Raw genomic sequence first — 14,893 nt, forward strand, 5'->3', positions numbered from 1 at the left:
CTCAGTACATAGAAAACCATGGAATACTTCCAAACTCAGTCTATGAAGCCAGCATATCCCTGACACCAAAACCCAGTAAAAAATAAATAAATAAATTTTAAGACACCACAAAAAAAGAAAACTGCAGACCACTGTCCCTCATTATTCCTCATGAACTTAGATGCAGAAATCCTCAACAAAATTCTAGCCAATAGGGAGGGAGGGAGGGAGGGAGAGGGTTTTTTATTGATTAATTAGTAGATAAGAACTGCTTTAGGTGAAGGGAAGGGCAACACTCAATACATGGAAGGTCAGCTCAATTGGACTGGACCAAAAGCAAAGAAGTTTCCGGGATAAAATGAAGGCTTCAAAGGTCAGCGGAGCAAGGGCGGGGGTTTGGGAACCATGCTCTAAGGGGACTTCTAAGTCAATTGGCAAAATAATTCTGTTATGAAAACATTCTGCATCCCACTTTGAAATGTGGCGTCTGGGGTCTTAAATGCTAACAAGCGGCCATCTAAGATGCATCAATTGGTCTCAACCCACCTGGAGCAAAGGAGAATGAAGAACACCAAGGTCACACGACAACTATGAGCCCAAGAGACAGAAAGGGCCGCATGAACCAGAGACCTACATCATCCTGAGACCAGAAGAACTAGTTGGTGCCCGGCCACAATCGATGACTGCCCTGACAGGGAGCCCAACAGAGAACCCCTAAGGGAGCAGGAGATCAGTGGGATGCAGACCCCAAATTCTCATAAAAAGACCATACTTAAGGGTCTGACTGAGACTAGAGGAATCCCGGCGGCCATGGTCCCCAAACCTTCTGTTGGCACAGGACGGGAACCATCCCCAAAGACAATTCATCAGACATGAAAGGGACTGGACAGTGGGTGGGAGAGAGATGCTGATGAAGAGTGAGCTAATAATATCAGGTGGACACTTGAGACTGTGTTGGCATCTCCTGTCTGGAGGGGGGATGGGAGGATAGAGAGAGTTGGAAGCTGGCAAAATTGTCACAAAAGGAGAGACTGGAAGGGCTGACTCATTAGGGGGAGAGCAAGTGGGAGTACGGAGTAAGATGTATGCAAACTTATATGTGACAGACTGACTTGAATTGTAAACGTTCACTTGAAGCTCAATAAAAGTTAATAAAAAAAAAATTCTAGCCAATAGAATTCAACAACATATCAAAAAAATAATTCACCATGACCAAGTAGGATTCATACCAGGTATGCAAGAAAACCCTGGTGGCATAGTGGTTAAGTGCTACAGCTGCTAACCAAAGAGTTCGCAGTTCAAATCCACCAGGCGCCCCTTGGAAACTCTATGGGGCAGCTCTACTCTGTCTTATAGGGTCACTGTGAGTCGGAATCGACACAACGGCAGTGGGTTTGGTTTTTCGGGTTTTATGTAAGGATGGTTCAACGTTAGAAAAACAATCAGTGTAATCCATCACATAAATAAAATACTAGAACCACATGGTCTTATCAATTGATGCAGAAAAGACATTTGACGAAGTCCAACACCTGTTCATGATCAAAACCCTCACCAAAAGAGGAATAGAAGGGAAAACCCTCAACATAATAAAGGGTATTTATACAAAGCCAACATCATTCTAAATGGAGACAGTCTGAAAGCATTCTCCTTGAGGACAGGAACCAGACAAGGATGCCCTTTATCACCACTCTTGTTCAACATTGTGCTGGAGGTCCTAGCCAGAGCAATTAGGCTAAAAAATAAATAAATAAATAAGGAGCATCCAGATTGGTAAGGAAGAAGTAAAAGTACCTGTATTTGCAGATGATATGATCTTATACACAGAAAAACCTGAAGAATCCTCAAGAAAACTACTAGAACTAATACAAGATTTCAACAAGGATCAGGATACAAGATAAACATACAAAAATCAGTTGAATTCCTCTGTACCAACAAAGAGAACTTCAAAGAGGAGATCACCAAATCCATACCATTTATAATAGCCCCCAAGAAGATAAAATACTTAGGAATAAATTTAGCCAGAGATGTGAAAGACCTATACAAAGAAAACTTCAAGACACTACTGCAGGAAACCAAAAGAGACCTACATAAGTGGAAAAACATACCTTGCTCATGGATAGGAAGACCCAACATTGTGAAAATATCAGTTCTACCCAAAACGATCTACAGATAGAATGCAATCCCAATCCAAAATCCAATGGCATTTTTTAATGAGATGGAGAAACAAAACACCAGCTTCATATGGAAAGGGAAGAGGCCCCAGATAAGTAAAGCACTACTGAAGAAGAAGAACGACGTGGGAGGCCTCACACTACCTGATTTTAGAACCTGTTATACCACCATGTAGTCAAAACAGCCTGGTACTGGTACAACAACAGATACATAGACCAATGGAACAGAATTGAGAATCCAGATGTCAATTCATCCCCCTATGAGCCTGACCCAAGCCATGGTATTTTCAGTCGCATCATATGTATGTGAAAGCTGGACAGTGAATAAGGAAGACCGAAGAAGAGTTGACGCCTTTGAGTTGTGGTGTTGGTGAAGAATATTGAATATACCATGGACTGCCAAAAGAACGAACAAATCTGTCTTGGAAGAAGTGCGGCCAGAATGCTCCTTAGAGGCAAGGATGGTGAAACTGCATCTTACATACTTTGGACATGTTGTCAGGAGGGATCAGTCCCTGGAGAAGGACATCATGCTTGGCAGAATACAGCGTCAGTGGAAAAGAGGAAGACCCTCAACAAGGTGGATTGACACAGTGGCTGCAACAATGAGCTCAAGCATAACAACGATTTTAAGGATGGCTCAGGACCAGGCAGTGTTTCGTTCTGTTGTGCATGGGGTCGCTATGAGTCAGAACCGACTCTACAGCACCTAACAACAACAACATGAGCAGCTGATATTAATGGCCCAAAGTCCATTAACTGGGGAAAAGACAGTCTCTTTAATGAATTGTGCTGGTGTAACTCGATATCCATCTGCAAAAAAATGAAACAAGACCCAAACCTCACACCATGCACAAAAATTAACTCAAAATGGATCAAAGACCTAAATATAAAATCTAAAATTATAAAGATCATGGAAGAAAAAATAGGGACAACGCCAGGAGCCCTAATACATGGTATAAACAGAATACAAAACATTAGTAACAATACGAAAACACCAGAAGGGAAACTAGACAACTGGGCACTCCTAAAAATCAGACACTTATGCTCATCAAAAGACTTCACCAAAAGAGTCAAAGACAGCCTACAGACTGGGAAAACATATTTGGCTACGACAAATCCAGTCAGCATCTAATCTCTAAAACCTACAAGATACTGCAAAACCTCGACAAAAGATACTGCAAAACCTCGACAACAAAAAGACAAATAACCCAATTAAAAAATGGACAAATGATATGAACCAGCACTTCACCAAAGAAGACATTCAGGGGGCTATCAGATACATGAGAAAATGCTCACAATCATTAGCTATTAGAGAAATGCAAATCAAAACTACAATGAGATACCGTCTCATTCCAACAAGGCTGGCATTAATCCAAAAAAAACAGAAAATAATAAATGTTGGAGAGATTGTAGAGAGACTGGAACACTTATACACTGCTGGTGGGAATGTAAAATGGTAAAACCATTTTGGAAATTCATTTGGCACTTCTTTAAAAAGCTAGAAATAGAACTACCCTACAATCCAGCAATCCCACTCCTTGGCATACATCCTAGAGAAATAAGAGCCCTCACATGAATAGATATATGCACACCCATGTTCATTGCAGCACTGTTTACAACAGCAAAAAGATGGAAACAACCTAGGTGCCCATCAACAGAGGAATGGATAAACAAATTATGGTATGTTCATACAATGGGATACTATGCAATGATAAAGAACAACGATGAATCTGTGAAACATCTCATAACATGGATAAATCTGGAAGGCATTATGCTGAGTGAAATTAGTAAGTTGCAGAAGGATAAATATTGTATGAGACCATTGTTATAAGAACTCAAGAAAAGGTTTAAGCACAGAAGAAAACATTCTTTGATGGTTATGAGGATGGGGAGGGGTATTCACTAGCAAAATACTGGACAAGAATGATTTTAGGTTAAGGGAAGGACAACACACAATACAGGGGAAGTCAGCACAACTGGACTAAACCAAAGGCTAAGAAGTTTCCTGAATACAACCAAACACTTTAAGGGACAGAGTAGTAATAGGGGTGGAGGTCTGGGGTCCATGCCTTCAGGGGACAGCTAGGTCAATTGGCGTAATAAAGTTTATTAATAAAATGTTCTGCATTGCACTTTGGTGAGTGGCATCTGGGGTCTTAAAAGCTAACAAGCGGCCATCTAAGATGCATCAATGGGTCTCAGCGTGCCTGGAGCAAAGAATGTAGAACACCAAAGACACAAGGAAAATATTAGCCAAAAGACAGAAAGGACCACATAAACTAGAGACTCCATCAGCCTGAGACCGGAAGAACTAGATGGTGCTTGGCTACCACCAATGACTACCCTGACAGGGAACACAACAGAGAATCCCTGATGAAGCAAGAGAAAAGTGGGGTGCAGAACTCAAATTCTAGTATAAAAGACCAGACTTAATGATCTGACTGAGACTCGAGGGGCCCCAGAGGACATGGCCCCCGGACTCTCTGTTAGCCCAAAAGTAAAACCATTCCTGAAGCTGACCCTTCAAACAAAGATTAGACTGGACTATAGGACATAAAATGGTGCCAGTAAAGGGTGTGCTTCTTAGCTCAAGTAGACACATGAGACTAAGTGGGGGGCTTCTGTGTAGAGGCGAGATGAGAATGCAGAGGGGGACAGGAGCTGGTTGAATGGACATGGGAGTACAGGGTGGAGAGGAGGAGTGGGCTGTGACATTATAGGGAGAGCAACTAGGGTCACATAACAATGTTTATGTAAGTTTTTGTATGAGAAACTGACTTAAATTATAAACTTTCACTTAAAGCACAATAAAAAAAATGGTTATTGGTTTATTCTGCTTTCTCTTCTTTTTTTTCTTTCAATTTTAATTGTATACAATTTCCTAAAAGTTTTTAATGATATTTGCATAGTATTCTCTTGTGTTTTTTTAAAAAATATCTTATTAGTAGATATGTTTTCTTTATTATTACTATGTGTATTTGTGTTTTCTCTTTGTTTTTTAAAATCAGACTTGCTGAAGATCTCTTAGATGTGTTTATGAATTCTTCGTCTTTGTAGTTCTGTAATTTCTGCTCTAATCTTTATTAACTCCTTCCCCCTGCTTTCCTTAAGTTTTTTTCTTTTATAATCTTCTAGAGGTTGCTTAGTTTATTGTTTTTATTCTTTTTTGTTTAATAATGAGTGTATTTAAGAGTATGAATTTTCCTGTAAGTATAGCATCTATCACACTGCAAGTTTTGGTATGTATTATTCTGATTGTTGTTAATGTCTGAATAGTGTCCATTTTAGTTTTTTTGTTTGACCCAAGAGTTTTTCCAGGTATACATATTTTAATTTCCAATTTTTTTGAAATAATTTTTGACACTAATCTCATTTGGTTACCATATGCTAAAAAATGGTCTGTGTAGTTTCTTTTTTATAGCATTTATTCGTACTTTCTTTTTGCCCATTATTAGATCAGTTTTTAAAAGTTAAACTAGTGTTTTTAAAAAGTGTTTATTCTCCGTTTAGTACCTTAATAAATTTAGTACATGTTTATTAAATCATGTTTGTTAGTTTGATTTTCTGCAGAGTTGGGTAGTTCCTCTATAAATCCTTACTAGTTTTTGTCTTGATCTGTGAGAGAGAAGCATGCTAATTTCTCATTTAATTGTAGCTTTATAAACCCCTCCTTCTGTTTATAATAGATTTTGTTTTATAATTTTATGGTAGTATTCATTACGTAAATGTTTATAATTATTGTATTTTGGAGGTGGATAATTTCATTTATCCATGTAAAATAATGTTTTTTGCATTTAATTTTTTTCTCATAAGTTCTACTTTCTGATTTTATTATTGCCTTCACTATTTTTCCTGTTTACCAAGAATATTTTTTACTCTGCCTTTCTTTTTCATTATTGTTTTAATTTATTTAATATGTGTCTCTTATAGCTTGTTTCCAAGCTTGAGTCTTTTTTCTTTTAATACGGGAGTGTAATGCATTCATATTTATTATGAGGTCTGCACTGTTCTCTCTATTGACTTTTAGGAGGAGTTCTAGACTCCCCTTTATCCACTTTACAATTTTACCCCCTCTTTTGCTCCATCCTTCAGGAGTGTAGATCTGGGTTCACTCAATTCAAAACATCTTAGTGGTCTGTGTACTTCCGGGTAGGTAGAGGTACATTTTTAAAGGTCAGAAACAGGTGGGAATGTCCCTTTTTTTTTGGACACTAATTCCAGGAGACTAACAAAGGGCCAGATTTGCTCCTGTATGAGAGGAGACTTGACCAACTCCCTCTTCTCTGGCTTTAAGCTGTTGCCATCAAGTGGACTCCATCTCACAGGAGTGGTAAAATATCCGACTGCCTTGCTGTCTACTTTGTTTCCAAACTTTTCTGGCCAGACTACCTTAAGTAAAGGAATGCTTTTCTAGTTTGGGTCTAGCTCACTAGCGGGAATCTTGCAGAGAGGGGTAGTTGATCTAGGGAATGATTTGGTTATTCCTGGGCTCTCCACCCAAAGATCATCTTAATAACATCCCAGTCCAATATTCCTTACACTGTCTCCCAAATACGTTGTCTGTAGTTTTTCTTTTTTTAAGTTGCATCTTTTTCTGACTTATCAATGTTATTTATGATACAAACATTCTACTTGAGTTTGTTTTTCCTGTTGTTGTTGTTGTTAGGTGCTGTTGAGTAGGTTCCGACTCATAGCGACCCTATGCACAACAGAACGAAACACTGCCCAGTCCTGTGCCATCCTTACAATCTTTGTTATGCTTGAGCTCATTGTTGCAGCCACTGTGTCAGTCCACCTTGTTGAGGGTCTTCCTCTTTTCCACTGACGCTGTATTCTGCCAAGCATGATGTCCTTCTCCAGGGACTGATCCCTCCTGACAACATGTCCAAAGCATGTAAGATGCAGTTTCACCATCCTTGCCTCTAAGGAGCATTCTGGCCGTACTTCTTCCAAGACAGATTTGTTCGTTCTTTTTTTTTTTTTTTATTAACTTTTATTGAGCTTCAAGTGAACGTTTACAAATCAAGTCAGTCTGTCACATATAAGTTTATATACATCTTACTCCTTACTCCCACTTGCTCTCCCCCTAATGAGTCAGCCCTTTCAGTCTCTCCTTTCGTGACAATTTTGCCAGCTTCCAACTCTCTCTATCCTCCCATCCCCCCTCCAGACAGAAGATGCCAACATAGTCTCAAGTGTCCACCTGATATAATTAGCTCACTCTTCTTCAGCATCTCTCTCCTACCCACTGTCCAGTCCCTTTCATGTCTGATGAGTTGTCTTCGGGAATGGTTCCCGTCCTGTGCCAACAGAAGGTTTGGGGACTATGCCCGCCGGGATTCCTGTAGTCACAGTCACACCATTAAGTATGGTCTTTTTATGAGAATTTGGGGTCTGCATCCCACTGATCTCCTGCTCCCTCAGAGGTTCTCTATTGTGCTCCCTGTCAGGGCAGTCATCGATTGTGGCCGAGCACCAACTAGTTCTTCTGGTCTCAGGATAATGTAGGTCTCTGTTTCATGTGGCCCTTTCTGTCTCTTGGGCTCTTAGTTGTCGTGTGACCTTGGTGTTCTTCATTCTCCTTTGCTCCAGGTGGGTTGAGACCAATTGATGCATCTTAGATGGCCGCTTGTTAGCATTTAAGACCCCAGACGCCACATTTCAAAGTGGGATGCAGAATGTTTTCATAACAGAATTATTTTGCCAATTGACTTAGAAGTCCCCTTAGAGCATGGTTCCCAAACCCGCGCCCTTGCTCCACTGACCTTTGAAGCCTTCATTTTATCCCGGAAACTTCTTTGCTTTTGGTCCAGTCCAATTGGGCTGACCTTCCATGTATTGAGTGTTGTCCTTCTCTTCACCTAAAGCAGTTCTTATCTACTAATTAATCAGTAAAAAACCCTCTCCCTCCCTCCCTCCCCACCTCGTAACCACAAAAGTATGTGTTCTTCTCAGTTTATGCTATTTCTCAAGATCTTATAATAGTGGTCTTATACAATATTTGTCCTTTTGCCTCTGACTCATTTCGCTCAGCATAATGCCTTCCAGGTTCCTCCATGTTATGAAATGTTTCACAGATTCGTCACTGTTCTTTATCGATGCGTAGTATTCCATTGTGTGAATATACCACAATTTATTTACCCATTCATCCATTCATGGACACCTTGGTTGCTTCCAGCTTTTTGCTATTGTAAACAGTGCTGCAATAAACATGGCTGTGCATATATCTGTTTGTGTGAAGGCTCTTATTTCTCTAGGGTATATTCTGAGGAGTGGGATTTGTTCGTTTTTTTGACAGTTCATGGTATATTCAATATTCTTCACCAACACCACAATTCAGAGGCGTCAACTCTTTTTCGGTCTTCCTTATTCATTATCCAGCTTTCACATGCATATGATCCAGTTGAAAATACCATGGCTTGGGTTAGGCGCACCTTAGTCTTCAGGGTGACATCTTTGCTCTTCAGCACTTTGAAGAGGTCCTTTGCAGCAGATTTGCCCAATGCAGTGTGTCTTTTGATTTCTTGACTGCTGCTTCCATGGCTGTTGATTGTGGATCCAAGTAAAATGAAATCCTGGACAGCTGCAATCTTTTCTCCGTTTGTCATGATGTTGCTCATTGGTCCAGTTGTGAGGATTTTTGTTTTCTTTATGTTGAGGTGTAATCCATACTGAAGGCTGTGGTCTTTGATCTTCATTAGTAAGTGCTTCAAGTCCTCTTCACTTTCAGCAAGCAAGGTTGTGTCATCTGCATAACGCAGGTTGTTAATGAGTCTTCCTCCAATCCTGATGCCCTGTCCTTCTTCATATAGTCCAACTTCTCGTATGATTTGTTCAGCATACAGATTAAATAGGTATGGTGAAAGAATACAACCCTGATGCACATCTTTCCTGACTTTAAACCAATCAGTATCCCCTTGTTCTGTCCTAACAACTGCCTCTTGATCTATGTAAAGGTTCCTCATGAGCACAATTAAGTGTTCTAGAATTCCCATTCTTCACAGTGTTATCCATAGTTTGTTACGATCCACACAGTGGAATGCATTTGCATAGTCTATAAAACACAGGTAACCATCCTTCTGGTATTCTCTGCTTTCAGCCAGGATCCATCTGACATCAGCGATGATATCCCTGGTTCCATATCCTCTTCTGAAACCAGCTGAATTTCTGGCAGTTCCCTGTCGATATACTGCTGCAGCCATTTTTGAATGATCTTCAGCAAAATTTTGCTTGCATGTGATATTATCTATATTGTTCTATAATTTGCACATTCAGTTGGATCACCTTTCTTGGGAATAGGCATAAATATGGATCTCTTCCAGTCAGGTGGCCAGGAAGCTGTCTTCCATATTTCTTGGCCTAGATGAGTGAGCACCTCCAGCGCTGCATCTGTTTGTTGAAACATCTCAATTGATATTCCATCAATTCCTGGAGCCTTATTTTTCGCCAATGCCTTCAGAGCAGCTTGGACTTCTTCCTTCAGTACCATTGGTTCCTGATCATATGCCACCTCTTGAAATGGTTGAATATCGACTAATTATTTTTGGTATAATAACTCTGTGTATTCCTTCCATCTTCTTTTGATGCTTCCTGTGTCATTTAATATTTTCCCCATGGAATCCTTCACTATTGCAACTCGAGGCTTGAATTTTTTCTTCAGTTCTTTCAGCTTGAGAAATGCTGAGCCTGTTCTTCCTTTTTGGTTTTCTATCTCCAGCTCTTTGCAGATGCCATTATAATACTTTGTCTTCTTGAGAGGCCCTTTGAAATCTCCTGTTCAGCTCTTTTACTTCATCAATTCTTCCTTTTGCTAGTTTTTCCTAGTCTTACACAAATTTGTGATCAAATAAGCTAATGTGGTTGGTTGCCATTGAGTAGATTCTGACTCATGGCGCCCCCGTGTGTGCAGAATAGAACTACTCCATAGGGTTTTCAAGGCTGTGACCTTTCAGAAGCAGATCACCAGGCCTGTCTTCAAACCTCCAACCTTTCAGCTAGTAATCAAGCACTTAACCATTTTTGCACGGCCCAGGGACTCCTGTTCTCTGTAGTTTTGGTAATCATTTTCCTCTATCTTAACCTTGTATTCTGATTTACACTTTTGGGGGCATTTCCTTCCCAGTATTTAGTTTTTGGTTCACTGGAGTCACTGCTTTAATCATGTTTTTCATTTGAAGGCAGCATTTCCTGATTACAGATTGTTCCATTTTCATAGATTATCCTCTAAAATTATTACAATAATTAAATATTTTCCAAAAATTTTCTTGTGCTTTTTTTTTTGGTACATTGAACATTTGCTCTGATACCTCAGATCAGTTTCCACTTTTTAAACTATAGACTTGTCATAGTTCAGTGATTTTTCTTTTTATTCTTCCTTATGAAGTATTATTAGTTAGGTTAGAACTTCAAGATGCAGTAGCTGAAAGAACAAGTTTATTTCTGTCACACATTCAGCCAGGTGTTCTAAGTTAAATGTTCTAAGTCAGCAGGTGGCTCTGCCCCACGCAGTCATTCAGGGATCCAGGCTCATGATCAATCCACTGCTTTCAATACGGGCTTCAAAGGTCTCTCTAGTCATTGGTGTTCTAGCCCATGGAGAGGGAAAGACCATGTAGGAGAGGCACCTTCCTTCTCCTAAAGACCTAGGTTCATAAGCACCCCCATGACTTTGGTTTATCTTCAAGTGGAGAGAATTAAGTTAAATGGCCATCTTGAAGGAAATGTGGTCTAGCCATGTGTCCAGCTACAGTTCCGTTACTGTGGAAGATGGCAAGAATGGATTTTGGTGGCAGCCGGAAGTCTGTACTACGTAGGATAAGTTGGAGGACAGGGCTTCTGGGTTGTGCAGTGTTGGTAGAGATTGTGTCATTTCTGAGTCAATTCTCCTTCCACCAACGGGAATAGTTCAGATTTTTCTATAGTTTTAATTGGCCATATCAGAGGTTTGTGAGGAATAATAGAGAGAAAACCACTGATACAGACAGCTACTTGGCAGTCAACTTCACTGCTGTGTTAAAAGAAGTTTTCTCATCAGGTTAGTTATTTTCATCCCTTTGCTCTCTGCAGTTCACTGGGGCACCGTCTCCTTTTATATCAGCTGGTATATCCGTCCTCAGCAGGCACCAGCCACCGCAGCACCTCCTGTCTTGTTTAGTAAGCTGCCCAAAGCAGGTATAAAGATGGGGCTGGGCAGAGAGAGCACTGGGGCTGCTGTGCTGCATGCCAGTGCTGAATGACTTTCCCAGTGTGACTGGTAGGATCTTCTTCCCACCTACTGTCCAACCAAACACTCTCATGTCAGGTCCTGCCAGCACGAGCTTAAGGGGGTCAGTTCGAACTTGCCACATTTGATTAAATTGTTACTCAGGCTGACTTTCCCTTGCATGTGATTCTGATTATTTGGCCCGTTGGCCTGGTAGAATTTCCTTGCAATTTCTTGTATGAGTAATGAACCTTCTCTGGTTTCCAGGGTTTGTGTAGATCTTACCCCATTTTTATATTCCTTTGGTCGTTTCAGGGGAATTAGGCATTCATCCATTTACGTATTTCTTTGTTTAATAAGTGTGTAGTGGCTGTCTACTATGTTAGGCAGTGTGTTTAGCTCTGCGGATAAAGTGGATAAACTCTACTGTATTGTAGAGTTTATCATTGGGGAGTAGAGGAAACGTGAGGGAGACAGACGTTAATCAAGTAATTCTACAATGAAGCTTAAATCACAACTCTGTTGACTGCTCTAAGAACTTGTAACGGGGTGATTTTCTCAGGCAGTGAGGTCAGAGAAGGCACCCTTGAGCAATGGGGACTACAGTGAAACTAAAGGATGAGTAAGGGCTCATTAGGGGAAGGTGGGAGTAAAGGGCATTCCATACAAGGAATATTGAACGCTTAGTGTTATATTTTTAAACTCACCTTGGAAAAAATTATCAACATTTTTCTAAGAGTTTTCCTTGGGAAATTTTGTGTTTTTTCTCTGAAAATTTTCAGTTTATTTTCATATCTCTGAAATATGAGTGAAAATATGAGGTAAGATTTTTTTCTTAAGAAATTGAGTGTCTATTTTACTGGGCAACCCTTGCATTAGAGTGATGAGAAGTACCCCCTGGGCAGGTGTGTTCTAGTGAGTCTGGGATATGGAAACCGTTGGCAAATCTTTGCTGCAAGTTGTGGACAGATTTAAAAGGTTAAAAAAAGACATGCCATTTTCCCTGGTTGCTACTGAGAAATCTGTAAGTTAAATCCTGAGTCAGTAACTTTAGGACTGATGTACTAAGCCCTCCATCTCCTTTACGCTCATCTTTTTCTAGCGTGGAGTCTCTTGAAGACTGTCTGTTTCCAAGCTTGACATTGCCAGAACTAAAATACAGTCTGCTTGCTTTGGAAGGGACCAGTTGGCCTTTCAGAAACTTTAAAACTGAATGAACCACAGAGCTTTCTCTGATTTTAATGGAGCCTTGAGTCCATGCCAGCCATTGATTGTTCTTTTGACTTTCCTGTGAAGGCAGGCTGAACCTGAGACCCGACATTGTCTTTTGCCATCTATGAGCTACCACTTGTCCACATGTGATATGTAATAAGTTGTTGTTCCAGGGAGCATCACTGTAATGTTTTTCAGTGTTAGAATATGTTCAGATTTAAATTTGATACTCCACTCTTGTAGGTTAGGCATTTCTTTTGAGCTCCTAAAGACTGTGGGGGTAGACTATATGAAGACTTAGCCAACAGAGCTTAAACAAAATTGTTAGCTTCTAGGCTGGGCCCTCCAGCTTGTATTGTTGGATTTGGCTTACTTATGGGTAAATACGTACAGACAGAGGGTCATTGCAAATGGTGACCCAGCTACCTAACTGAGTGCTCTTTTATCCCCTAGCTTATTTCCAGTGATGCCGATGGAGCCATCCAAAGGGCTGGAAGATTCAGAGTGGAAAATGGCTCTTCAGATGAGGTAAGGAAGCCTCCCCAGTTTCCATATTGCCGCCAAGCACGTGACTGTAGCATGTGATGTAGTAGTGAACAGTTTGTGATGCTCGTTACCGAAGAAACCTTCCCTAAGAGGAGCTTGGGAAGGAGTAAATAGAGCTTCAGAGCTTCGCTTGAAGCAGGCATGAAAGGAAAATGCCATCATGCTTTGTATGGAAGGTGTCCATGTACCCTTTAAAATATCTGTAATGAAACCAGGTAGACACACGAAGGTGTTCTGCCAGCCGTGGGACCAAAGAAGAATTCACAGCCACGATGCCCTTTGTGAATGGTCCCTTGAATCCCAGCTATTGCCTTCTGCCAGGCTGCTGACTCTGCCCCGCCATAGATTATGCAAACATGGTCAGAATCCAGGAGAGAGATGCAAAAAATTACTGTGAGTACAAAATACTGTCTTTATTCAGAGAAGACACTATGAAAGGAGGCCATCACTATCCATCACTTCTTGAGCCCAGGCCCTCTTTCTGGGCTCTCCGGTCTTCCTTGCTGCAAGCCACAGGAACTCTCCTTGATTTTCTTTCTTCTTTAAAACTGCTACTTCCTGCTCTATCCCTTGAGGTCTGCCACCAGAACTGCAGAGTGGTAGATAAGTGTCCCAATTTTTTTTTCTCATTGCTGCCTCTTTGAGAGGTAACTCATCACAGTGCTTCAGCACCACTCAGCTTATGAGTCAGACAAGCCTAGTTTCAAGTTCCTAGTTATATGAACTGGACAAATAACCCAGCCTTTCTAAGCCTCAGTTTCTTCATCTGTGAAATGAAAACTGTCTCGGGATAATTGTAAGGATTCAATGAGCTAAATTTATAAAGGTATTAGCACTATTCCTAGTACATAGTAAGTATTCAATAATCGATGACTAAAATAGTAATTAAAGGGTTTTGTTATTACCATAACTACTGATATATTGCCAGCTTTGCCATCATGACCACCTTTGTAAGCAGATTCTCGAAAAAGGGCTGTGATTTTAACCTGAAAGGCCATAACACTCGGGAAGTAGTTGCTGACTTTTATCTTTGGCCTTAACTTAGCATACCCATTCACCCAGACACGATACCCTCACCATTGCTGTGTGGCAAAGGGAGGCAGTCTCTTCTTGGGCTGGAACCCTGAATAGGTACCCACATACTTCTTGTCCAGAATGATATCAGCTGACCCACATAGAAGAAAGAACTACCAGTGAAATTTGCTTCTGGAAATTTCCCAAAAGTGGGAAAACAGCCTTCCCCAAAGTGGCCTGCCTCCTGAGGTGAGACAGTCTGGTCACCACCAACTCAGGCATCCAGGGGTGTCCCAGGAGGTAAGCTGGGAGTAGAAGCATTGAGTCCTCATTTTCCAGTGCTTCAGAAGCCAACAGCCACCATGCTGAGTTTTTACCTTGAGAACCTAAGTACCAGGGACTACTGTACCTCAAGACATCTTTCTGCTCCCAAAATTTTGCAGAGCTTCAGCCCAGCCCTAAACGAGCAAACTGTGTTGGACTTTCCCCACCCCACGTACGCATAATTCTAGCCCCTGCCGGGACCAACGTCCAGAGGAAATCCATACCTCCCAAGAAAGATATAAATGGGTCCGTCATGTGGTCCTAGGATCATCACTATAAACTTTGATCAGATACTGGTCACCTAGCTATGTTACCTGGCCCTGCTATACACCAGAGAACAGGTTCTGGGGATTGGTCAGGGACTGGAATTGTTTGTGGAATATCTGGATTAGAAGTGTTTCTAGAGCAGTGCTTCAAACCAGTTTGAACCGGTTCAGTCATG

General features: G+C 40.9%; 1 protein-coding gene across 4 annotated transcripts in view; it reads left to right on the plus strand.

Annotated features, from left to right (window-relative positions):
- The window catches only part of GARNL3 (GTPase activating Rap/RanGAP domain like 3), a 206,986-nt gene that overhangs the window by 84,248 nt on the left and 107,845 nt on the right, over positions 1-14,893 (plus strand). For all 4 annotated transcript variants that reach the window (XM_049895409.1, XM_049895412.1, XM_049895411.1 and 1 more), the window contains one exon: positions 13,021-13,095. In XM_049895409.1, coding sequence (XP_049751366.1) covers positions 13,021-13,095 — 75 coding nt within the window. The remainder of the gene's footprint in view (positions 1-13,020; positions 13,096-14,893) is intronic.

The sequence above is a fragment of the Elephas maximus genome, chromosome 9, assembly GCF_024166365.1.
Source record: "Elephas maximus indicus isolate mEleMax1 chromosome 9, mEleMax1 primary haplotype, whole genome shotgun sequence".
NCBI lineage: Eukaryota > Metazoa > Chordata > Mammalia > Proboscidea > Elephantidae > Elephas > Elephas maximus.